The following is a 26,845-nucleotide window of genomic DNA, read 5'->3' on the forward strand; positions in this document are numbered from 1 at the left end:
ATAATAATAATAAAAAACTAAACTAAAATAAAATAATATACATTTTCACCATTGTTTTGATTTAGTTTTTGTATTTATATTTTCTGTTTTTTCATTTTAGTTTATTTTTTAAAATAATGTAGTAGTTTTTATTTATTTATTTATTTATCATTATTATTATTATTATTATTATTATTATTATTATTATTTTATTTTTATTTCAGGTGTAGTTTTAGTTGTGAATAAATATGAGAAATGTAGCCTTGGCATAAAACATATGTGTTGTTAATAATAATAATGCAACGTATAATATGTGTCTTCATAGATTCATAAGGCTGTTGGGGTTCATAAGACAAAATTGTTGTGAAATGCCACTAGAAGGTGTTTTTCTACCACAAAGGGCTTTAATGTAAGCCTGTGGCTGAGCACTTAATATTATTTTCCTGTACTTGGATCTACAGTGCTCACTTTCTTTTTATTACCAGCTGGAGTTACAGCCTCAGCTCCATGTTCTCACAACCTAATAAACCTCAATACCATTGTGCTTAAGAGCACCTAACATAAAGTCACCAAACTCAAGACATCTTTACTTACAACCTTCAAAGTTTCCCGACTTTCTGTCTGCGAGTGACAGTGAGTGATGTCGGACTGAGATTCCTGACTCGGCACAAACGGAAGTGACTCAGCAGATTTTGAGCATCACTGATATCATTACGCCAATGAGACAGATGAAAGCGTCTTGACTGATTGGCTCGCGGCATTACAAGTTAATTAGGACAGATGTAGAGGAGCGAGGGACAACCTGGACATCCTCTGCTCCGCTAATGATCCAGGACAAGCGGGAATGGAGGGTGAACCGACCCCGAGACTCCTTCAATCTTCCCGGAGACACCGGGACGAAACCTCCTTGGCTGCCGAGGAGCTATTTTTAACCTAATAACCCTTTTAAGTTGATGCATAAAATTGCAGTTTGCTGAATAAATTACACGCGATGGATGGCGCTTTCATACGCAAATGCTGGCCTGTGTTACCTAGAGTATCACTCACGAGGACACTGCCGGCCATCTTAACAATAGCGCGGTCACGGCAGCCGAATCGAGCGCCGCAGGTCGTTCGGCGCTTAAAGGCTGCTTTCCCATAACGTTTAATGGTGATCAGTCTTAACCGCTCAAGTGCTGGAGGTGCCTTTGTGGCTTTGATAATTAAAGGCGTTTTATGATATAAATACATCTTCACTGTTATTATGTGCTGCTGCTTTTTTTCTCCTTCCACTAAGAGTAACATAGTGTAATGCTCTTGGTTTTATAATAAAGCTCTTCTGCTCACCAAGGCAGATTTATTTGATCAAAATACACAGTAAAAATACTGTTTGTGAAATATTGTTTAAAATAATGTGAATATGTGAAATGTAATTTCGTTTTGAAGCTTTACAAATGTCAGCACCATAGAAATATAGAATAGTTCAGTTTATTTAAAATATGTTTTTGTAGTAATGTAATCAGTTAAATGCATCATTGTGAAATAAAATTATATATATAATATTTTCAAATATATTTACATAAATATATTTACTACCAATATATTTTTTTTTTTTTTTTTTTTTTCTTTGTAGGTATTTTTGCAAAACTATTTTTAAAATGCAAGCATTTTTGGCCAGAGGAGAGAGAAAGAGAAAAAAAGATTATTTTTTTATTTATTTAAATTTTTGGAGCTATTCATTAGGAATAATAGATAATAGATAGTTTTTGCAAATATTTGTAAAAAAAATAATAATAATAATAAAAAATAAAAAAATAAAAATAAAAGATAAATTTGGCCTGAGGGGGAAAAAAAGTAATATATTTTATTTTATTTTATTTATTATTTTATTTATTTTTTTGGAGCTATTTATTATCATTATTGCTAGTTAATGCTTTTTTGGTATTTATTTTTTGTCATTTTGAAGCTTAATCACTGTCATTATTTTAAAAAAATCTTCTTTTATATAATAATATATTATAATGTAATAACAACAACACCCTTTATTTTTCTACAAAATATATGTATCTACAATTTTATTATAATAATTTTATTTATTTATATTGCTGTATGGGATACCATCACTGTTCACTGGTACGGCCACAGGTTTTTTTTTGTTTTGTTTTGTTTTGTTTTGTATTGTTTTTGTTTTTATGAATGTGTATTTATTTATTTATTTATTGGGACTTGACAGACCCAGAATTTATCTCTTTTTCATTATTTATTTATTTGCTTTATAGTATAATACAGATATTTTTGCAAATATATTAAAAAAAATACAGGCATTTTTGGCCAGAAGAGAAAAAAAAAGCAAAGTATAAATGTGTGTAAAATTGTATTATTATAATTTAATTAATTAAATTATTAATTTATTTTGCTGTATTCGTTGGTACCACCACAGTGTTGTTTTCTGTTTTTTTTTTTTTGTTTTGTTTTTTTGTAAGGGTTTTCATGATACCAAAACTCAATTCACTTGCAAGAGTACTATATGAATTTGATAATCATTCAGTACCATGATATGTATTTTCATCATATACAATCACTGCTCTTTTTCTCACCTACTGTAGATGAGAAAATAGGAAAATATGCAGTGAGAAAATGACAATAAGACGAGCGTATGTGACGTGTGATGAGAATCACAGCGGTTTGATCCAGTAAGTCAAAACCCTCCTTTGTGAAAAAAAGGAAAAAACAACAAAACACAATTATGAGCTTGACGTATTTTGTATGGAGGAGATTCAGCGGCATGCGGTTTGATCATTCCAGGATTGAGAGCAATGCAGATGTGATTTGCGTTTGTGTGTTGGTTTTATCTGCCGTGTGTTCAGTCCTGTTCTTCTGTAGCAGATTTGTGTGTGAATCTCGGAAATCCGCGTGTTCACACGCTATGCGGAGCACGTTGATTAAAGAGCTTCTCCAGCATATGGGACGGGATATTAGTTCATACGCGTGCCAGACCGATTGGATTCTTTCCTTTTTCATTTCGATTAATAACAAACAGAGGCAGGACCGGATACAGCGCGCTTCATCAGAGAAGAGAGAGATGAAGTGGGAAGAGATGCTCTGCATCAGGATCCTGCTGGACACGAGCACTTACTGCTCAGTGACCTTTATTATTGAGGACAGTATAGTCTGAAATGCATTTTGACAGACTTCTGTGAAGAAGAAAACGTGGTTTTGTTTAGAAATAATACAATTACAGTCTTTTTTCCACACAAAACCTGGATAGACTTGCTTTGGGAAAACCACGAACCCAGAGCACAAGTCATATAGATCACTTTTTTTGTCATTTTTTGAGCTTGACGGTCCCAGTCCTCATTCATTTTCACTATTTTCATTATTTTTATGGAAGATTTTTTTTTAATTTATTTTTTTAAGCTCACCAGCCCTATCCTCACCTATATTCAATTAATTAATTAATTATATATATTAATATTACACTTACGTTTTATGCTTTTACTAGTATTATTTTAAACTATTTTAACTTTTTGTGGTACTTTTATGTGTGTTTTTTTTTTTTTTTTTTTGGAAGCTTGGCAGTCCATTCTCATTCATTTTCAAGTAATTTATTATAATTTTATTTTATATTACACTTTTACTCGTAATTTGTTCTCTATTATTTTAAATATTAAATATTATGTTACTATTATATATATATATATATATATATATATATATATATATATATACACACTACCGTTCAAAAGTTTGGGGTCAGTAAGACTTGCAACAGTCTTTAAAGAAGTCTCTTATGCTCATCAAGGCTGCATTTATTTGATTAAAAATATAGAAAAAAAAACAGTAATATTGCAAAATGTTTTTACAATATAAAATAATGTTTTTTATTTTAACATACTTTAAAATAGAATTTATTCCTGTGATGAAAAGCTGAAAGTTACTCCAGTCTTAAGTGTCACATGATCCTTCAGAAATCATTCTAATATGCGGATTTATTATTATAATGATCAATGTTGGATAATATCAAAAGTTGTGCTGCCAAATATTTTTTTGGAACCTGTGATTTTTTTTTTTTTCAGGATTCTTTCATGAATAACAAGTTTAAAAAGTACAGTGTTTATTCAAAATATAAATATTTTATAACAATGTAAATTATTTATTATGAACTTTTAATAAACTTTTAATTATTAACTTAATACATCCTTGGTGAATAAAAGTATTAATTTCTTAAAAAAAAAAAAAAAAAAAAAAAAAAGAAAAGAAAAATGTACTGACCCCAAACTTTTGAACGGTAGTATATATATATATTAATATATATATATATATAATTTAAATATTTATTTTTAGTTTCACTGATTTTTATGGTTCATGTTTGATGTTTTGTTTATTTATTTAGTAATTTATTGAATTATTTATTTATTTATATATTTATTTATTTGTTTTTGTGCTTGTCAGACCTGTCCTATATTTAATTAATTATTTTAGATTAATATTACACTTGTTTTATACTTTTACTAATATCATTTTTACATTAAACAATTTTTAATTTTTATGGTACTTTCATGGTGCATTTTTTTTTTTTTTTTTTTTTTTGGTATTGGCAGCATTTATCCTTATAAATATTTTATATTAATATTATAATTTTGTCACATTTTTACTCATATATTTTTTATTATTATCTTATAGTTATTTTCATATAATCATAGTTATTTTAATTATTATATTATTATGTTAAGGTGTTTTTTTCATCATTTTTGGAACAGCACCAGTCTTTGTTTAGTTTTTATATTTAATTATTTTTAAATAAAAATATTATTGTATTTTTTTATTGTCATTTTTGTAGCTTGAAATTTATTATTATTATTATTTTTTTGATAGACATTTTAGTTATTTTTATATTACTATTATATATATATATATTTTTTTTTTTTTTTTTTTTTTTTTTTTTGTAGCTGTTCGTTATCACTTATTGTTAGTTTGGTGCTTTTCTTTGCCATTTTGAAGCTTAACAAATCCAAACTTTAATTACTGTCATTATTTAGAAAAATTCCCCTCTTGTGTTCCACAAAAGAAACACTATCACACGGTTTGGGAACGACAAATTTTGCCAGTTTTTTCAGTTCTGAATGAATTTAGAAATCTCACACTGACAGACACAGTTTCAGTCTGCAAAACATCATTCGTCATGTTCTCACCAACCAAAGCACCTGTGTTTACAGTGGCTTACTGTTCCTGTAAATGAAAGATTCCATGAATATGGAGGCGGTGAGTCTCTGGCCAGCTCGGGATCGTTCGGTTTTTTTGTCCTGGACGAGGGCTAATTGTCCAGTCAGTGGTTTGGCACTGGTTAAGTTAATCAGTAGCTTCTGCAGCGCTGGTTTGCTTGGTTAAAAGATCCAAGAGGGTTATAAAAGATCCTCGACTTCAGAAGCTGCTACCAGTGTCGGCTCCGGTTCGGTTTACGTCACTTATCCTATATATCCTACACCTCGGATCACCTGGAATCTTTTCCAAGCGTTTGTTCCCCTTGTACTGATGTTTGAAAGCATGTTTAAAGCGTTGGTCTTTCAAGGGAAGGTAATAGATTTCTAATTGTTTTCTTACGACGTTGAACGTTTATTTTGCTAAGCTAACGGCTGTTTTGCTTCACGTCTTTGCTGCCGAAAATGGGCCGCGAGCTCAGCGGCCGGCAGAATCGCTCCATTTAGCGTCTGAAAGCGAGTCAGGAATCTCAGCGTGCTGTAGATGGAGGGAAGATGTTTTTAGGAGAAGGACCAAACCGTCGGATCCACCTCAACGCATCATCTGAGAGCAGGAACGAGAATGAGGGAGATTGAAAGACAGCTATGTTTACACAGAGTGCCACCATATGTCACATTCACGTTTACCGAGCCACAGTTTTTAAGGTCTACTGAAATGGCAAACGTCAATTCCTAGAAGTGCTCGAGAACTTAAATGTGCCTGAACCTGCGTCAAAGACTGCAGCTCAACAGAAGAGATGGACAGTTCTGTTTGCATCTGTGATCTCTATATAATGTGAGGATAGTTTTATTTTTATATCCTTTGATCTAAGAATTTAATGCAATATTAATTGAAAAGAAAAACATCATGTGTACATACACATAAACAGTGACTTGAATGCATTTTTTTTTTTATATTTTGCAAACTATTATATATATTTTTTAAATTTTGCAAACTGAATTTTATTTTGACTTTTCTTGTCAGGGTGATACAACTGTCCTGAATTAAATTAAATTAAATTAAATTAAATTAATTAAAAATAAATTAAAAATGAAATAAAATAAAATAATAAATAAAATAAAATAAAATAAAATTGAAATAAAATGTTTTGTCATTGGTGATGAATGCAAAATAAAGGTTAAAAAATACTTTTTGTGAGTGTAGATCATGGTCTCATATACAGAATAAAATAAAAAAAATAAATACAAATAAAATAATAAAATAAAAAGAAAATACAAAAGAAAAAAATATTGAAAAGGAAAAAAAATATATAATATAATATAATATAATATAAAAATAGCATTTTCATATAGTTATTTTATATTAATATTACACTATATTTATGTTTTTCTTTTTACAGACATTTTTATATTTAATTTGTGTGTTTTTTTATTATTTATTTAATGTTTAAATAAAAATATTGGTATAATATAGTTTATGATGTCATTTTTGAAAGCCCTAGTTGTCATTTATTTTCACTGGTTATTCTTGTGTTATTATGATTCTATTATTAATACTACTCTTGGATATATATTCCTATACTACTAATATTTAAATTATTTTATTTTATTTTATTTTATTTTATTTTATTTTATTTTATTTTATTTTATTTTATTTTATTTATTTTATTAATTTCTTTTAATTAAGTAATTTCAGAATTACTTTTAGTTATTTCTGTATTACTATTATATCTGAGTTTTTTTAAGTATTCTCTCTTGTTTTTATTGTTTTGGTGCTTTTTTGTTATTTTGGACTCAGAACTAATTTCTTTTTTATTATAGTATGTTTATTCTAATATATATTTTAAATGAATAGTTTAAAAACTTAATTACTTAAAAATATGTACATCAATGTTATTTTTTAATTTGTTTATACCACATGACATTTTTAGAGACATTAAATTGAATGTATTCAAAACTGAAATTCATTCGTTTCTTGCTTGTGAGCACTCTTTTTTGACATTGACCCATATTTTCAAACCGATTTGACTGCTGACCTTCGGTTTCGGGGTCAGTGTTCTTGAGGCCCTTAAACAGGCGTTCGCTGACAGAATGAGCAGCCGCTGCTGGAGTCTCGCCTCACTAGCCAAATCTAAACACAGAACAGCAGCCATTGGAAAAATAATTATAGCTGTCCAAGCGGGAGGCCCGTTAAACGCAAGGGTTTGAGGGCTGTATTTTCAGCGTCGCAGCCGACACATTTTCCATCAATATCTGACGCGAAGGTCTTCGAGTGAGAAACGACACGTTTACGCTACGCCAGCAAACAGCCTCGGCTACGCTCTCGAGAACACTAGAGCCGCTGTCGGTTAATGTTTGTTTAAATATCATTTGCATGCTAATTGTGTTAGAACGTGCGCACGCCGACCCGTCGCGCTATACATTTCAATGAGACGCGCAGCTGGACTGACGTTAATGCGTCATCTAGAGTTCATCTGAGAGATTTTCTATGCTGTGCGGCGGTATCATACATCACTGGAACTATTGTGCACGCATGTGTGTAAAGCAGTCGTGCATGCTGCCATTTATCAAGGTTTATTGTTAGAGGTACACAGACTATTTTATCCAATCATGCAGGTGGCTTAGATAATTTTTAGTACTTGGCAACTGTTTCAGAGTCTGTTCCATATGGCTCGCACGATTGCACACACACACATCACGGATTCACACGTACACGGGCTCCAGAATTAGCTTTGTAGCGCATGAGCCAGCTGAACATGAATTGAGAACGTTTACTCACCATAAATATTTTATTGGCAGTATTTGGTATTTTAGTAAATGTTGCATCGGCCATGAAAGTGTATTGCAGTTTTTTTTATTTGATTTAATTTGTATTTATTTATTTTAAAATTATTTTCATTGTACTTTAATCAGGAAAAATTGGGGGGAAATACACACAAAAAATATGAATTGGCAAAAAACTCTTTTCAGCATTGATAATAATCAGAAATGTTTCTTGAACAGCAAATCAGCAAATTAGAATGATTTCTGAAGGATCATGTTTATTTATTTATTATTATTATTATTATTATTATTATTATTATTATTATTATTATTATTATTATTATTATTATTATTTATTAACAATTTTATTTATTTATCTATTTATTTAAAAAAAATCATGTTTAATTAATTGAATTAGTTTTATTTTTATTTTTTTATTTTATTAGTTTTGAAATTTAATTTAATAAGTTTAGTTAGTTTAATTAAATTAGTTTAATTTTATTCATTCATTCATTCATTCATTCATTCATTCAAAAATTCTTTTTTTTACTGTAATTTAAATACCAGTTTTCACACAAAATATAAATCAGCAAAAAAATGTTTTCAACATTGCTAATAATCAGAAATGTTTCTTGAAAAGAAAATCAGCAAATTATAATGATTTCTGCAGGATCATGTTTATATATTATTTTATTTTAACTTTAATCTAATAATTTTATTTATTTATTTATTTAATTATTTATTTATTTCATTTCATTTTATTATTTTGTAAATTTAATTTAATACTTTGAATTATTTTAGTTTAATTAATTAATTTGTTAGTTTTTATTTATTCAAAAGAAAAAAATTGTTGTACTTTAATCAGATTTGAAAATTTGGGGGGAAAACACCAATGTTTCCAAATAAATAAATAAATAAATAAATTATTAATCAGCAAAAAACTCCTTTCAACACTGATAATAATGAGAATTTTTTCTTGAACAGCAAATCAGCAAATTGAATGATTTCTGAAGGATCATGTTTATTTATTTATTTATTTATTTATTTATTTATTTATTTATTTATTTATTATTATTATTATTTATTAACAATTTTATTTAATTTAATTTTTTTTAGTTTAATAAGTTTAATTAACTGAATTAGTTTTATTTTTTATTTATTTATTTTATTAGTTTTAAAATTTAATTTAATAATTTAGTTTAATTAAATTAGTTCAATTTTATTCATTCATTCAAGTTTAATTAAAACATTTAATTAGTTTAATTAATTAATTTTATTTTATTTTATTTATTTTTTTAATTTAATTTAATAATTTAATTAGTTTAATAAATTAAATTACTTTACTATAACAATAGATATAACAGTAGAAAATTGTTATTTTAAAGTGTAATAATATTTCATACAATAATATTATTATTTTCATATTAATAATATTTGTTGAAATTTTATACAAATAAATGCAGCCATGCTGAGACTTCTTTTAAAAACATAAAAATAAATAAATAAACACATAACAATAATACTAATAATAGTAACTTAATAAATTTGTTATATTATTATTATTATTATTATTATTCCAAACTTTTGACCGGTAATGTGTGTGCATTTTATTTTATTTTATTTTATTTTATTTTTGCCATTTTAAATGAAGACAATTATTAATATACATTTATGTTATTGTTACAATATAATAATGCTAATAATTATTATCCAGTTTCCATACAAGGAAAGGAGACTATTTTTACTCTCCAAAGCTTCTTTTTACTCCCATTTAGTGTTCATTTTGTACTCCGCGCATACACATGCAAATCCCTGACCCGAGCAGCCGAGCCCATTCGCTCCCATTGAATTCTTTTCCAGAATTCCTCCTCTACAGGATTTCATAAGCAGGATTAATGTTGTCTCGGCGCTGGCGCGCGTTTGAAGTGCGGGCCTGCTGTGTCTTTGTGAGGGACCCTTAACGAGAAACAAGTGGATTAAATGCATGAAAAGGTCATTAAGCAGACGAGTTGAGGGAGTTTCGGCTAGTACTCGCCGCTCGATCAGGACGTGCCGAGTCTCAAAGCGTGTTTAGTCTACAAGCTTTTGCTCTTCCTCCCTCTTGTTCTCCACCTCCTCCCACGACCACACAGGGAAGATAATGGGCCTCATATTTGGGCCATCCATCAGTGCCTTAAACTGCAGAAAGCAGTTATGCGCTCACCGTCTCGCAAGCACACGTTGGGGGAAAGAAGCAGAAATGACCTCAAGAGTTAAAAATGTGACGGACGCGAGACGGATAACGTGTCTGACACCTCACTTTGCATCCAGTGGAGCCATTTATATTCCATATTATTTTAGCACACACTTTTCACCCTCCATCTGCAGATAAACGCAACCCCGATATGCACATTTGTCTTCGGCGAGGAATGTAAATTATTGAAGTGAATTAGGAGAGAAGGATTTATTGAGGGGAAAAAAGTGAGACTGCATCTTTCTGGCATGTTTTTTTTACTCTTTCTCTCTCTTTCTCCACCCCAAGGAAACTCCACACGAGATGTGGGACCGTCGTTGGGTTTGAAGAAGTCGAGTTCCTTGGAGAGCCTCCAGACAGCTGTTGCCGAGGTGACGCTCAACGGAGACGTCCCGTTCCACAGGCCGCGCCCCAGAATCATCAGGGGACGGGGCTGCAACGAGAGCTTCCGCGCGGCCATCGACAAGTCCTACGACAAGCCAGGTGTGACCGTGGTCAACCCCGACGAAGACGACGAGGGGATGGAGACGTGTAAGTATTGGAGAAAAAATCGTGTAGATATACATTGAAGGAGACGTGAATCATATCTAGAGAATAGAATATCATGTGTTGCGTCCCAATTTGCATAGTTTCCATCCTAAACAGTATCCTTGATTCCCAAATCGTAGCATGTTGAAATGAATACCCCAGATGGTTTACCATTTCCAGTAAAAATGCAATGGCTAATATTGGCCACAAGCCACTGCACACTGGAAGTGGGTTCGATTAGAACTACAAACACAAATAAAAGTATTGAAAAACTACAAACATGGCGGATGTGTGAGAGAGCGACGGATAAGTATAGAGGTTTAGGCGGCATTTACACAACAGTTTTTAAAGGAGAAGTCCACTTCCAGAGCAACAGTTTACAGATAATGTCGTCCAAGATGTTCACGTCTTTCTTTCTTCAGTCATAAAGAAATTATGTTTTTTGAGGAAAACATTTCGGGTTTTTTGAACTTCCAAAATGTAGTTTAAATGCAGCTTCAAAGGGCTCTAAACAATCCCAGCCGAGGAAAAGGGTCTTATCTAGTGAAACGATCGTTATTTTCATAAAAATAATGTCAAATGCTCGTCTTGTCTTTCTCTCCCTTTTTGTTCTGGTTCATGTCAGTTAGTGTATGTGGAAAAACTCCCATCTCATGTTCTCCCTCAACTACAAAATGGTCCTATATCACTGTTTTACCTTTTTTGTTAAGGGTGTTTGATCTTCTTTGCATGTTCACTTTGCAAACACTGTGTCGGTGCTTCTGCAATGATGTAGGATGATTTTGAAATGATTTTTGAAGTTGAGGGAGAAAATACGATTGGAGTTTTTCGACATACCCTAACTGTCTTGAGTCAGAATACACAGAGTTTAGGCAGAGCAAGACAAGATGAGCGTTTGACATTAAAAAGTATATAAATTGTATTTTTTTATGAAAATAACTGATCGTTTCGCTACATAACACCCTTCTTCCTCGGCTGGGATCGTTTACAACCACATTTGGGATCGTTTGAAGCTGCATTTAAACTGCATTTTGAAAGTTCAAACTCGGGTCACCATATCAGTCCATTATATGGAGAAAAATGCTGAAATGTTAAATGCATCTCGCACAAAAATGACCATATATAATGATAAGATTTAAAACTTGACTCTTCTGTAGTTACATCATGTACTAAGACTGACGAAAAAATGAAAAGTTGTGATTTTCTAGGCTGATATGGCTACGAACTATACTCTCCATCCGGCGTAATAATCAAGGAACTTTGCTGCCGTACCATTGGTGCAGCAGGCGCAATGATATCATGCAGCGCCTGAAAGTGACCGGCACTAAGTGTGTGTAGATGCAGAGTTGACGGCTGCGTAATATCATTGCACCTGCTGCACACATGGTACGGTAGCAAAGCTCCTTGATTATTACGCCGAAATGAGAGTATAGTTCCTAACCATATCACAACTTTTCATTTTTCGTCTTTGTACACGATGTAACTACAGAACAGTCAAGTTTTAAATAGGAAAAATATTGAAACTCTTTGGTCATTTATGAGCGAGATGCTAACGGTCTAATCAGCCTCAATGATCTATGCTAAGCTATGCTAAAAGTGCTACCGCCAGACCTGGAGATCGGCTGAACGGATTTGAAATCGGTAAAACTCAACTGTTTAACTCTAGGGGAGTTGGAAAATGAGCCTATTTTCAAAAAAAGTGGAGTGTTCCTTTAACTAAAAATGAAAACTTTTTTTGGTCGTTCATTTACACAAAATCACATACCTCTTTGAAAACAATACCATTATCGTACAAAAAATGTGAATTTGTAAAATAGGTGATGTCGTTTATGTGTATTATGTGTTTAGTCTGTAGGAATGTGTATGTGTGTTTCTTTACAAAGTGACATCGCCATCTACTGGCCTGGCGTGCATAATACATTGATTAGGGTTCAAGTGCGTAGCACCGAAACCGTATTGTAATTGTTAGAATGGTTAAGAATCAGCAAACTGATTGTGCAGACCAAACCGTAAGTCATAGAGACTTGAAACTCGGAGGGTTGATAGTACTCACACCGCCGACAACGTCACCAAGGCTCGCCCCAGTCGGCCTGATGTGGAGGCGCTAGAGCTAACAAAAGTACAAAATCGCTCATAACTCCTAAACTGTCAGTCGCAGGCTTAAGTGTCAATCGATCGTGGGCCTGGCGAAATTTTAGTGTATTTTGGAATTTCGCGAAAAACCTACTTTTGCGAACTCGTCCTAGGTTTTTTGCCCAGTTGGAACCAAACCAGTGCAGAAAGATTCTCTGGAGAGTGAATATCAATAATTATCAAAAAAAGTGGACCTTTAGACTCACCATCGAAAGGCAATGCCAAAATGTTTGAAAGGGGTGGGGCCAATTTTACTAAAATGCCTATGAGATATCTTCAGCAAACTCAGAAACTTAGAGCTCAATCTGAGGTCACAGGACAAAAATCTTGAGCTGGGCCTATAAGAGGAAAAAAACATAAAAATGGCAAATGGCCATGACTACGCAACCATTTGTCCTATCAACATGAAAATTTCTGTGCACAGTCTTGGTCCACAGTGCCCCAAGTGTCTGTAAGGACATTTGCGTATCTCAAAAAAACAATGAAGTTTGAGCACCCATTAGACGAGGGTAACGGAGGCTGAATGGAATGAAAATCGTTGGGCCTGTTTGACTCACGGCCCCAAAGATCTGTGAGAAATTTGAAACAAATTGGCCACTGGGGGGCGATATCACATTTTTCAAGGATGTAAACGATTGTGAATTGCACGTTTTTTCACACATTTATGCGATATTCATATCATACGATAAAACTCCTCATCCCGGACAACTTTCCCTCTAGAACCACTGCTGTCAATCAAATCGTTTGTTAAATGATTGAGAAAATGTAACAAAAAAACCCTGGAAAAATCTGGAAAAAAATTCTCTGGACTCTCTAGGTCAATAATTATCAAATTTGAAATTTACCTTCTTGGGAAGCTATAACAGGGTTGTTTAAAAAAGGGACCTGTCCAAATTTACCCAAAATCCTACAAAGCCTAAAGGAAAACTCAAAACTCGCAACAGGTGATTCTTTGCGAGCACGCAAAGTTTTAAGAAGATCGGACAACAGCTGATGCTATAACAGTCATAAACGTTAAAAAACATAATTGAGTTTTTCTGTGGTAAATTACCTGGATTTGCCAAAAATGCTTTTTTTAAATCTTTGATTGAAACGTGGCACGAGCTGAGTTGTCTAATTTGCCAGATGCTTATGAAGCTTTTTTTTCTTTTAATGATTTAATCAGAATAATTCATGATGTGTCTTCAAGTTCACTTTTGTATTAGTGAATCATTCATGGTCCTCAATGACCTGTGAGTCATTGTTTTCTCTTAATTATCTAGGGCCGGTTGCACCAGCTGTGCTCAAATTACAATCAAACCTAGTTTTGATGTAAAGGAAGGTAAACGCATGCATTAAACACACAAATTTTGACTGAAAGCATTGTGTTACTTGTAGTCTAGCTCATAAAACAGCAAATAAAACACTTGTGTATGTAACTGTAGCAGTCTAGTTTGATCATTACGTAGTCCAGCCAGTGCATCATCATCTACTTTCTCAACCTCCTGTTTTCTCTTTAGATTGAAAATGGCAAGTCATGTAATCAAAGCTATTACCATAATTGCACAGGCACAGTAAAGGCGATCTGACACAATATCAATGCCAATTTCATCAACTGTCTCGCACAATGACCAACCCAAAATATTACGACCTGAGGTTCACTTTATAGACGGCGCTCAGTAGAGAAACAAGGCAGCGGGTCTCGCGAGGACGTCTTGTGTTATTCCGAAGATTAGAATAGCAGAAGAGATCCTCCTGCCGAAAGTAGGTCAGGCCTTCCCTCAAAGACCCGAAAGGAAATAAACAGCCAATAAGCATGTGTATAACTTTCACTATTCATTTCGCCCATGACCAAATGAATTTCCAGACGTCCACGCTGGGCATTTTTCTCTAATGGGACCTGGGTTTTAAAGGGATATTTCTCAATGCTCTCACAGACTCAGTGATTTACTAAATGCGTTTGGGTTCATTTTTACGGTTCATTGATTGCTTGCAGTAGCAATTTGTATTCTTTTCATATTTGAGATTGTTTAATTTATTAACCCATTTTAAAATGTTCTATTGCCATCATTTCTTAAAGGTGTTATTTATGGCTTAATAAGTAAGGAATCAATTTAAAATATGACTGTTGGCGATAAAACACGCACATTTTCACACGGTTTCCGTGAGATCTGAGTTAAAAAAAAATACAGTGTCAGTCCCTAGGGCTGAAATTTTTTCTGGGTTGTGTTGGGATGAGTTTATGAAGTCTGTCCGACAGACCAACCTAGTTAATAACACCTGCCAGGGGGGGAAAAATCACGCCGTCCCTTTGTTCTCCATTAAAAGATTCCATTAAAAGCAAGCAGATTTTTTTTTCAAAAGAGTCAAATTATTTCCCTCAATCACTTTGTTCTTGTAAGCTGTGTCCACATTGGGCTAAATACTGTCTTATCTCTTCGGCGGAGCAATAGAGGGCAAACGCGTGAGATTCGGCGGTAGAAGCATATTGCATTTCTCTCCTTCCAATATTCAAATAACTCTGTTTTTCAATTTAGATAAGAGGAACCTGCCTGTGCCTGTCACCGAGGTTAATAGTCAAAAGTTGACAGATAAGGGCAGGCTTTTTCTTTCCACACAGACACTTTTATTTACATAAAATGTGAATTTGGCATCACCCGAGGAAAAATGTGTCACTGGGAGATATCCAGCCGGGGCTGCGTTTCGTTGTGTTTTCTGTTTTTAAATATCAGACTTAAATGCGCTCGGCTCTTTTTCCCACCGGGTTTTTAGCCAGAGTGGCAATTTCAAGACTCCATTAGAAGTGATCGGCGTTCTAAAGGAGAAATGAATGCCGTGGCACGTCAAAAGGAGACGACTAATGATGCCTTTTGATTGCGGTGTCAAAACATTTACCACTCAGTCCTGTGTAGCTGAAATTTGCCGTTAATTACCGTAATTCGTTTCTTTTTACATTTCAGTCAACAATTAGCAGAACCGTAACTTACTGTGATAACCGTTTTAATGAAAACGCCATTGATCTGTGAAGTCGCTGCTGTATTGACTGCGACTCTATAGGCACAAATCTTCCTTTTCAAGTTAATAGGGGTGTTTATAAACGAGAAGAGCATGTCCAATGCAGTCTTCTCTGTTTATTGGTTACACTTTATTTCACTAGTCCACTTTAGACATTCAACTAACTATAAGTAACTTTGTAATTGCACGTTTCAAGGGCGTAAACGATTGTGCATGGCACGGTTTTTCACACATACACATGATTATCGTATTAAATGATAGAACTCCTCATTGGCTTTCCAGTGTATTTGGGACTTCAACATCAAGGAACAAAGCAGCAATCGTAGTTATTTCTATCGTGGTTGATCGCGCCTTGTTGTTATTCGCGCCTTGTTGTTATTCGAGTGACGCAGAAAACATCCCGCAAATAATCTAGAGCAAGTGATGCGATGCTCATATTCGCTTCACGTTTGATGTGAACGCACCATAAATTATCCTAGCTGAGGAATAAGGGTCATATCTAGCGAAACTGTCATTTTCTAAAAAAAAAAAAAAACAAAAAAATCTATACTATGCTCGTCTTGTCTAGCTCTGCGGTGTGCATGCGTACTCTGTGTAATCCGGGTCTATACCGTTAGGGTATGTTGCTGTGCAGAAGTACCAACCCAGTGTTTCCAAAGTGAACATGCAAAGATCAAATGCCCTTTACAAAAAGGAAAAAACAGCGATGTAGGGCGATTTTAAAGTTGGATGAGAAAATGAGATGGGAATCTTCAGACAAACTCTAACTGTATACAGTAGTCAACATTTGAAGTGGATCAAAAAAAGTTAATCAAAGTTGTCCTAAGACAAGAGCAGGTATTCTTTTTTGGTTTTAGGACAAGGTTTTGATCCACTTCAAATGTTGACTACTGTAGACCCAGATTACACAGAGTATGCATGTGCATCGCAGAGCTAGACAAGAAGAGCATTTAAGGTTAAAGGGGTGCTATTATGCTTTTTTCACTTTTTGAATTTTAGTCAGTGTGTGGTGTGTGTCTTTGGGCATAAAAAAGATCTACAAAGTTACAAATCTCAAAGTCCACTCCAAAAGGAGATATTTCATTAAAAAAAAATCCCTTTTCAAGAACTGCAACGAACGGCTCCTTTGGACTACAACGTTTGCAAAATGCATGCACTAGAATAAGCTAGGCTAATCAGTGATGATGTTCTTTGATAATGTTAGGCTGCTTTTGGCCTTATGCTGGAGCTGGTTTCGGGCAATGAAACTAAGTATGCAAATAATTAAATAAATTAGCATGATAATATCATGTATTGGCAATCTTGCAGGCTGATGATAGGACCCAACACTACTGTAGCATATTATTTACTCACCCTCCATGCATCCTAGGTGTGTATGACTTCCTTCTTTCAGACGAATGCAATCAGAGTTATATTAAAATTTATTCTGGCACTCCCAATTTTTAGAACGGCATAGACGGGTGTTTCTCCTCATCAGCCCAAAACAAGTTCAATAATGTTCATCCATCCATAATAAAAAGTGCCTCACATGGCTCCGGAGGTCAATAAAGGCCTCCTTTAGCAAATCAATGCGTTTTTGTAAGAAAAATATCCATATTAAAAACATAAGAATCACTTTAATCTATCTTGTGCTAACAGTTGTACACAGAACTTGCTTCTTCAACAAGGGGCGTGGCAGTACTGAAACACCATGTAAGCTGTTCGCCAATCACAACGCAGTGCGACAGCTAACCAATCACAACACATTCCGTCTTTCGGAAGGCGGGTCTTCATTAAACCCGGAACTAATCGAGCCTGTTGTGACAGGCTGGTAGAAATATATTGTAATAATGTAAATTATGTTAAAAATAATGCGTTTTTTCAAACCACCAAGCATGAAAGCATGTTCTAGTACACCCCCAAAACAAAATCAAGACTTTGTAAAAGAGCATAATAGGACCCTTTTAAAAAGTACATAAATTTGTATTTTTTTTTTTTTTGAAAATGGCCAATCTTTTTGCTAGATAAGACCCTTGTTCCTCGTCTGGAATCGTTTGGAGCCCTTTAAAGATGCTTTGAAACTGAGAGTGCATTTTCTGGTTTCTGTACATTTTTGTTCTGGAAGTGAGCTATTCCTTAGACAGATGTAGAAATGACCACAATGACTAATTTCAAATCCTAGTTTTAATTGCCAAATGCATCTGAGCTTGGTCACCTTTGGTCTCAGCCATCTGATAAGCAGCTGGCGAGAAAAAAAGTGATATATGATATCCAACTAAACCTTGTTAGTGTTGTTATCATCTCCTGAGCTCAGAAAGGTTGGGATTTATTAAAAAAAAATTGATTTCTCACACTCTCCTTGTCTTATGCTGATCTATGTGGATATTGTTTCAGTAGATGGCAGAATGACAGAAAACACTGATACACAAGTGAATAAAACAAAAGGAGCGTGCTCCCACCCTTTTCCCCTCACTAGCATTAAAGCACTCATCTGAGCATGCGGAAATATCCGTGACGGCCTCTCGCTTTCATGAGGCCTTTCTTCCAGCCATCAGAGTCTTCACTCACGTCAGAGATTTGTTGGTTATTAATAAGCTCTAATCACGCCGGCATCTGTCTCCAGCGCCACATCTCCGTTGTTACGTCGCTCTATTCAAAAGCACTTTGCTTTTAGTGCCCTCTAATTTTTTCCTCCTTTCTGAGCGTTTTTAAACTTACAATTAGTGACAAATTAATCACGTCCAGACCATCAGGAATGGAGACAGTAGCTGTAATCAGACGCTCGCTGAAATGGAAATGAGCAATATCAGCCAGCTGCGGTCCCTTATGATTATACTGATATGCGACGTATCACAGAGATAGGTGGTGGAGAATGAATTAGCATTGCAAACGATACTTCAAAATAAAACGCTCCCACAGAGAGTCACTCGCTTTTTCCAAAACAGCATCACAGTACTTGCATTAATATATCATTAATGAAATACATCATCCCATTGACTGGAATCCATAAAGTCGGCGTTACAAAATTCATGGGCTATCAGATGTTAAGAGTGTTTGGAGAATATGATCCTTCTTCGGCTTGTCCATTAGAAGAGATCAACTCTTTGTCTTCCAAGTAAACATCTTAATAGTGTGGTGACGTGATAAAATACTCTGTTAGCACAGCAATTATTTCTGAAATGATTCCCAAACGCAAAAAGAGATATTCTGAAGCACATTCAGCAGTGTTGGGAAAAGTTACTTTTAAGTATGATGCATTACAATGTTGCATTACTCCCTGAAAAAGCAACTATTGCGTTACACTTTCTTGTGGAAAGTAATGTTACATGACTTTTGGATTACTTTTGAAATCTGAGCTGGTCTTAAATTATATTCTGAATTTATATTTCACAGTTTTTGTTCATTTTGAGGAATATATTTGAAAAAAGTAACTCATGTAAATTAAAAAGTAATGCTTTACTAGTTAGTTGAGAAAAGTAATCTGATTACATAACTCGCACATTCAGGCTGTTCTTTGTCTTCCAAGTAAACATTTTATTAGTGTGTTGACATGATAAAATACTCCGTTAGGGAAACAGTTCTTTCTGAAATGATTCCCGAACACAAAAAGAAATATTCTGAAACACATTCAGCAGTGTTGGGGAAAGTCACTTTTTAAAGTAATGCAATAAATGTTGCATTACTAATTGTGTTACACTTTTTTATGGAAAGGAACGTGTTACATGAATTTTGGATTACTTTTGGATTACTTTTGAAATCTGGGCTGGTCTTAAATCATATTCTGAGTTTGCATTTCACTGTTTTTAATCATGTTGAGGTATATTTTTGAAAACGTAACTCTTTTAAATTAAAAAGTAATGCACTACTTTGCTAGTTACTTGAAAAAGTAATTGATTACATAACTCGCACATTCAGGCTGCTCTTTGTCTTCCAAGTAAACATCTTAATAGTGTGTTGATGTGATAAAATACTCTGCTAGCAAAGCAATTCTTTCTGAAATGATTCCCGAATGCAAAAAGAGATATTCTGAAACACATTCAGCAGAGTTGGGGAAAAGCACTTTTAAAAGTAATGCATTACAATATTGCATTACTAATTGTGTTGCACTTTTTTTATGGAAAGTAATGTGTTTGCATTACTTTTGGATTATTTTTTTTAAATCTGAGCTGGTCTTAAATCATATTCTGAGTTTGCATTTCACTGTTTTTAATCATTTTGAGATATATTTTTGAAAAAACAATTACAAAGTTTTATTACGGATTGTGTTACACTTTTCTATGGAAAGTAATGTGTTGCATTACTTTTGGGTTATTTTTTAAATCTGAGCTGGTCTTAAATCATATTCTGAGTTTATATTTCACAGTTTTTATTCATTTTGAAGCATAAATTTGAAAAAGTAACTCTTTTAAATTAAAAAAGTAATGCATTACTTTACTAGTTACTTGAAAAAGTAATCTGATTACATAACTCGCACATTCAGGTTGTTCTTTTCCATACAACCAAAGCGTTTCAACTCCAGAGTAATTTTTTGACTGCATCATGTCTAGACCTTGGCTTTAGCAGAAGAAATGATTATATCGTAATCGTTGGTCAAAAACAGTAGTTGAGACCGACTGTAGATGTGGCACTGCAGATACTTCGTTCAGAACGGTGAGGTGAATAGAAGACGGGCTTCTTTTGGTGAACTTTAGCCTTTTGAACTTCTGAGTTCACTTTCTCTGTTAGTTTTATTGGGTCAGCGAGGAATAACGCTAATAGGCTTCCTGCACCGCTCCTGGGAAACCGAATTTGAGACCGCCGAACTGTGATGGGAAGATGTGACCCTTCAGAAGCAAAAAGATAATGGGGTTCCTTTAGATTGAGTAAGCTCTGAGGTAAAACTCGGCAAGGAAAAATGAAAAGAGATTCAGGCAAGACGAGGAGCTCACGAGCCTCTTTCAGATATGGTTGGACTTGAAGACGAGGTCTCATTAAGATGTTTCATTAAGTCAATGTTTAAAGAAGTCAGACTGTTGAGGGTTTCTGCTTTGAGACATTACATTAGCTCAAATTCCTTCTCATTGAACTATGGGATCAGCTACAGTTAAACAAATCGCTAGATATTTTATTTTATTCTATTCTGTTTATTGAAACTGTTAATGTTAATGATACTTAACTGGCAAAACAGACACCTTTTTTGGTTCTTGCTGGTCTGTTGTGTTTGTTGGAAATGTTTTATTTGGCAGACCTAGCCTTGTGTGACTAAGTATTGCTCTTTCTCAAGAGTTTACAGTGACTTTCTGACTTCAACATTCAAGTTTATCTCTCTCTCTCTTCTCAGTGGAAGAAGATACAGAGGAGAGCTCACGATCAGGCCGCGACTCCATTTCCACAGCCACGGATCTCACACTCCCACCCTCCAACACAGAGAAACAGCTGAATGGAGGACGCAGCAAAGAGGACAAGAAGAAGGAGCGAGGAGGAAAGGACAAGAAAGACAAGAGCAAAGCCAAGAAAGGCGTGCTGAAGGGTCTGGGCGACATGTTCAGGTAGGTTGAACGGCCTTAGGTGCTCAAATCACTTTATTTAGCTAGCTCTGACACTATTTTATTTTATTTTATTTTATTTTGTTTTATTAATTAAATATTTTATTATTATTGTTAATAATAATAATTAATAATAATAATAATAATAATAATAATAATAATAATAATAATAATTATTATTATTATTATTATATTTAACCAAATTAAGTTTGATATTATTTTATTACTATTATTATATTATTATTTTCAATATGTTTTATTTTATTTTATTATTTTATTTTATAGAAAATGTTAGTGATACTTGCCTGGAAAAACAATCATTCATTTATTATTCATTTATTATTATTATTATTATTAACCAACTGTAGTTTAATTTAATTTAATTTTATTTTATTTTACAAAAAATGTTAATGATGCTTGCTTGGCAAAAAGCAACCACCCTTATTTTATTTATTTATTTATTTATTTATTAATCAAATGTAGTTCAATATTATTTAATTTTATTTTATTTTAGAAATTATTCTTATTATTTATTATTATTATTAACCATATATATTTCAGTGATTCTATGGTTTCAGTTATACAAATCACTAATTTATTAATTATAGAAAATGTTAAAGAAACTTGCCTAGCAAAACAACCAGCTCAATTATTATTATTATTATTATTATTATTATTATTATTATATTTAACCAAATGTAGTTCAATATAATTTATTACTATTATTATATTATTATTTTCAATATATTTTATATTATTTTATTTTATAGAAAATGTTAATGATGCTTGCTTGGTAAAAAAACAACCACCTTTATTTTATTTATTTATTTATTTATTTATTTATTTATTTATTTATTTAATTTATTTATTTATTTATTAATTATTATTATTATTATTATTAATTATTAATTAAATGTATTTTATTTTATTTTATTTTATTTTATTTTACCACACTTTTGCTGTCATTTGTTGAGGCCTGAGGCAGTTTCGAAGGTGGTTGTTTTTAATAAGGCAATGTTTTATTCATTAATGCATAGGTTTTCCGCTCAAATTCATAATTGGTAATTGCTGGATCGGTAACTTTTCTGTAATAAACACATTAATGTGCACAGCAGCACTACCCACTAAACGGGTAGTTTTTGTGTTTCTGTAAACAGCTTTGTTGCCTAGTTAAATGTCACCCCAACTGTGACTGATTTGCAAAATTTCACTTGCAACTTCACCCTACAAAGAGGTGGAAGCGAATGCGGTTAATTTAGAAAATAAATCCGTATGGAGGATTAACATTTACTCGGCTTCTCCTGGCAAAGCTCCTCCGGAGGGACGAGACAGGTACAGATAACACACTTTTGGGGGCTGCTATCATGAAAAGGTGCTTTCCTGGTCCCCCGCCCCTCCGGGCTCTTTGAAATAGCGGGTCGCGCTTCTGTTCGGTTGCGAACGCAGAAAGCGTTTCCCGATGCCAGGCTAATTAAGCCGGGGCCTCCATTAATTATTCTGATTTGGTGCTCATTTGAATCCCGCATAAATTATCCACACTCTTATCTGCACAATAAGTTGTTTTGAGGCGGATTAGCGTAATGGGATTAGTTAGCGTAGTGTGTCGCATGCTGTTCCGTAATGAACAATAAAAACGACAAGTGTTTCCAGGTCATGTTTCAGGAGCACTAAAGGGTTAGTTTTAGTGCCCCTTGATTCGTGCTCCACCACTTCACCACTCTTTTGTCCTGTAGAATGAATGCGATGGACAATTACTAGGCTATAATGACATGTTAGGTTGTGGCCTGCGTTTTGAGCTGAATTTGATTAATTAATTAGGAATAGGAGCGTGAGGACATTCATTGTAATCAGCGTTTAGGGGTGGGGGTCGGCACAGTTGTTTGTGTGATGTTACGTTTAACGTGTATTACGTACATGCTTTTGTTGTATTTTCAGCATGTCAGAGTTGACATGAAGCGGACGTACAGGCAGATCTTTTCTTCAGTACTGTGATGGACATTTTGAATGCATCAGATTATCATAAAAGAAAAAAAATGTAGAGTAGGAAATTGGTTCTAAGCATCAGGTTCCTAGTTGGATTTTGAGACATGGGCGTTTGTGGAGAATAGTGGACTAAATGATTCAAGAGATCCGTATACGTCACCAGACTGTACAAGATTTAGACACCTAATTTATTTACTGGCAAATGCACATTTGTTACAAATAGGAAGATTTTTATTTTATTTTATTTTATTTTATTTTATTTTATTTTATTTTATTTTATTTTATTTTATTTTATTTTATTTTTATCTTATTTTATTTTTCAATTTGTTGGTGAAACTTGCATGGCAAAACACCCACGATAGTTTTACTATTAGTAGGAGTAGTAGTAGTAGTTATGCTATATTATAAACTATACATTTCGTCGAAACTGTGGTTTCAGCTATATTAATTTAATTTAATTTTATTTTATTTTATTTACTGATATTTGTTTGTTTGTTTGTTTGTTTATTTTTAATTTGTTGGTAAAACTTGCCTGGCAAAACACCCAACACATTTCAGTGAAACTGTGGTTTCAGTTCTACAAATTATTATTTTATTTTATTTTATTTTATTTTATTTTATTTTATTTTATTTTATTTTATTTTATTTTATTTATAAATTATAAATTATACATTTCAGTGAAACTGTGGTACCAGTTATTTAATTTAATTAATTAAATTTTTTTTTTTTGATAAATTATAAATTATACGTTTCAGTGAAACTGTGGTACTAGATATATAAATTTATTTTATTTTGTTTTATTATTTTATTTTATTTTATTTTATTTTATTGAGTTGAACTAAACTGAAAATGTTGGTGAAACTTGCCTGGCAAAACACCCTTTTAGCAAAACATACTTTTGCTATTATTCATCGTAATACTATGTTTTTTATACATTTCAGAGAAACTGTGGTTTCAGTTTTATAAATCACTAAAATTTTGTTTTCTTTTATTTTATGACATAGTTTTTATTTTTATTTTTTTAATTAATTAATTAATTAATTATGACAGGTAACATACTGAAGTTTAATACTGACAAATACAAATCCAATCGCACATGCTCATGCTCAGTTTTGTGGGCGAAATCCAGTCAAATATTAATACGAACCTGCACGACTGTGGTGAATAAGGTTGGCCATGCTGCTTGATTTGAAACTAACTGAACTGTGAACTGTTATTTCTAAATCTCAAACCTTTTTGCACCTGAAATTTCACCTTACCTCTATAGGAGCTATATAGTATGCCTGAGTATGATGGGTATTGCACATCTGAGAGTGTTTAATACTGTTGTAGATGTTATTTGTATTGACAGAATACACAGTATTGACAACATTTAAAAATACAGAATGTCATAGCCCTTATTTTTTTGAAAGTAATGTTCCTCACCAATCAATGATAGCTGTTGATTCAACCACAACTTCCCCAACCACCTCTACTATCCATCACATGTCGCTTTAAAGCCGAAGTGCATGGTATATGTGCTATAATGTTGAACATTGTTGGAGGTCACCCAAGGATGTGGTGAGCTCATCACACTCAGGCTGTTCAGACTCATGTCGCATTGAGACCTTGAGAACACCTGGTCTGTGCTTAGTCCATGCTGGCCTCCCCAAAGGAGAGGAGCTGTTTTGCATTTACAGCTTCAGTGATGAGGCAGAATTAGCTTCAGGTGTTTGTCATCACACACTGCTGCCAGCTTTCACAACCCCTGCTCTTGGAACCCTATTGCTGGTATTCTTATTCTTTTTCTCATTATTTTTCATCCTAAAATTGTCCAGAGTTTGTGTACCATTTTGTATGAGCTCGATTTTTGAAGTCTTTCCAGGCTGTTCATCCAACTGAAAATTGGCGTGTATCATCTAGAGACAACCTTGACGAAAAGATGTCAAAAGAATTTTGATTTGTTAAATCACAGATTTGAGCCAATGCATTTTTCAGGCGTTTCTCATAATGAATAAATTGGCCCGTATCCTGTTAACGCAAAATCTAAAGTTCACAAAATTTGGTACACATGGATGTCAAGGCCCTGTGAGGACACATGCCAAATTTCATCAGTTTCTGATTCTAGGGGAAGTCATAAGTCAAAAAAAGGATGTAATGTAATGTGTGATTATAATGTATGTTTGATATGCATATTAGTATTTTATTCAATTTATTTACTGACAAATCCTGTCTCCCATATCAAAAAAAGCACGTTTGTTACTAATAGGAAGTTTATTTATTTTATTTTATGTTATTTTAAATGTTGACAAAATACTCACCACAGTTTTACTATTAGTAGTAGTACAGATTTGAACCAATGCATTTCAGCCATTGCTCATGATGAATAAATTGGCCCGTATCATGTTAATGCAAAATGCAAAATTCACAACATTTGGTACACATGGATGTCAAGGCCTTGTGAGGAAACATGCCAAATTTCATCAGTTTCTGATTCTAGGGGAAGTCATAAGTCAAAAAAGCCTGTAGCCTAGTGTGTGATTATAATGTATGTTTGATATGCACAGTACTTTTCTATTCAATTTATTTACTGACAAATCCCGTCTCCCATATCCCAAAAAAGCACATTTGTTACTAATAGGAAGAATATTTTATGTTATTTTATTTTATTTTATTTTATTTTATTTTGTTTTAAATGTTGTCCAAATACTTACCATAATTTTACTATTAGCAGTGGTAGTAGTACAGATTTGAGCCAATGCATTTTTCAGGCATTTCTCATAATGAATAAATCGGCTCGTATCATGTTAACATGAAATCCCGTTTACAAAATTTGGTACACATGGATGTCAAGGCCTTGTGAGGACACATGCCAAATTTCATCAATTTCTGATTCTAGGGGAAGTCAAAAGCCAAAAAAGCCTGTATCCTAATGTAGGAATTACACATTTGCATTGAAAACAGCACATCATTCACACAATCTGTTCTTTCATATTTCACATTTGTGGTCAATTTTGGGATTATTCTGATCCCTCTATCAATGCAATCTTTTTTTCTAGTCAACCACTAAGAGAAAATCGTATGTTGAAGTGTAATACATAAGGGTATGGTTATGTTCAAAGTCGTAACCCTAATAGGAGCAACAGTAATACATTGTCTACTTAGCAAACCCACCAACAATTATAGCTGGAAGGAGGTCAAATTAGCTCAACAGCAGAGGAGTCAGAGGTGGAAATGTATATGCGTTTAGTGAGGGAGTGGGAAGGCTTGTGAATGTTCATTAAGAACTGAAACGCAGGTCTGGACCCCAGCGGAGACGCTCACGCAGCACACAACCGTCCTCCCTCGCTCTCATTACATCTAGCCCTCCTCTAAGAGCCATCAGAGACTCCCATCACTGAGGAGAACACACACACTCCTTGCCAGGAGAGTATGGATTACCGACATTCAGCTCCTCTTTCATTGTGTTTTTGGTCACACACATACAGATTCACTTCTGCAGTTATACACACTCATCTGCAGTCTCTCAAGGCTCATTTAACTGTAGCCCTTCACTTTTTCATCTCTTCCAT

At 33.4% G+C, this 26,845-nt stretch overlaps 1 protein-coding gene across 2 annotated transcripts in view; it reads left to right on the plus strand.

Moving 5' to 3' along the window:
* Positions 1 to 26,845, plus strand: part of pard3aa (par-3 family cell polarity regulator alpha, a) — a 588,383-nt gene that overhangs the window by 386,654 nt on the left and 174,884 nt on the right. For both annotated transcript variants that reach the window (XM_051097809.1, XM_051097810.1), the window contains 2 exons: positions 10,441 to 10,683; positions 21,107 to 21,314. In XM_051097809.1, the coding sequence (XP_050953766.1) occupies positions 10,441 to 10,683; positions 21,107 to 21,314 (451 nt within the window). The remainder of the gene's footprint in view (positions 1 to 10,440; positions 10,684 to 21,106; positions 21,315 to 26,845) is intronic.

The sequence above is a fragment of the Labeo rohita genome, chromosome 24 (assembly GCF_022985175.1).
Source record: "Labeo rohita strain BAU-BD-2019 chromosome 24, IGBB_LRoh.1.0, whole genome shotgun sequence".
In the NCBI taxonomy this organism is placed as follows: domain Eukaryota; kingdom Metazoa; phylum Chordata; class Actinopteri; order Cypriniformes; family Cyprinidae; genus Labeo; species Labeo rohita.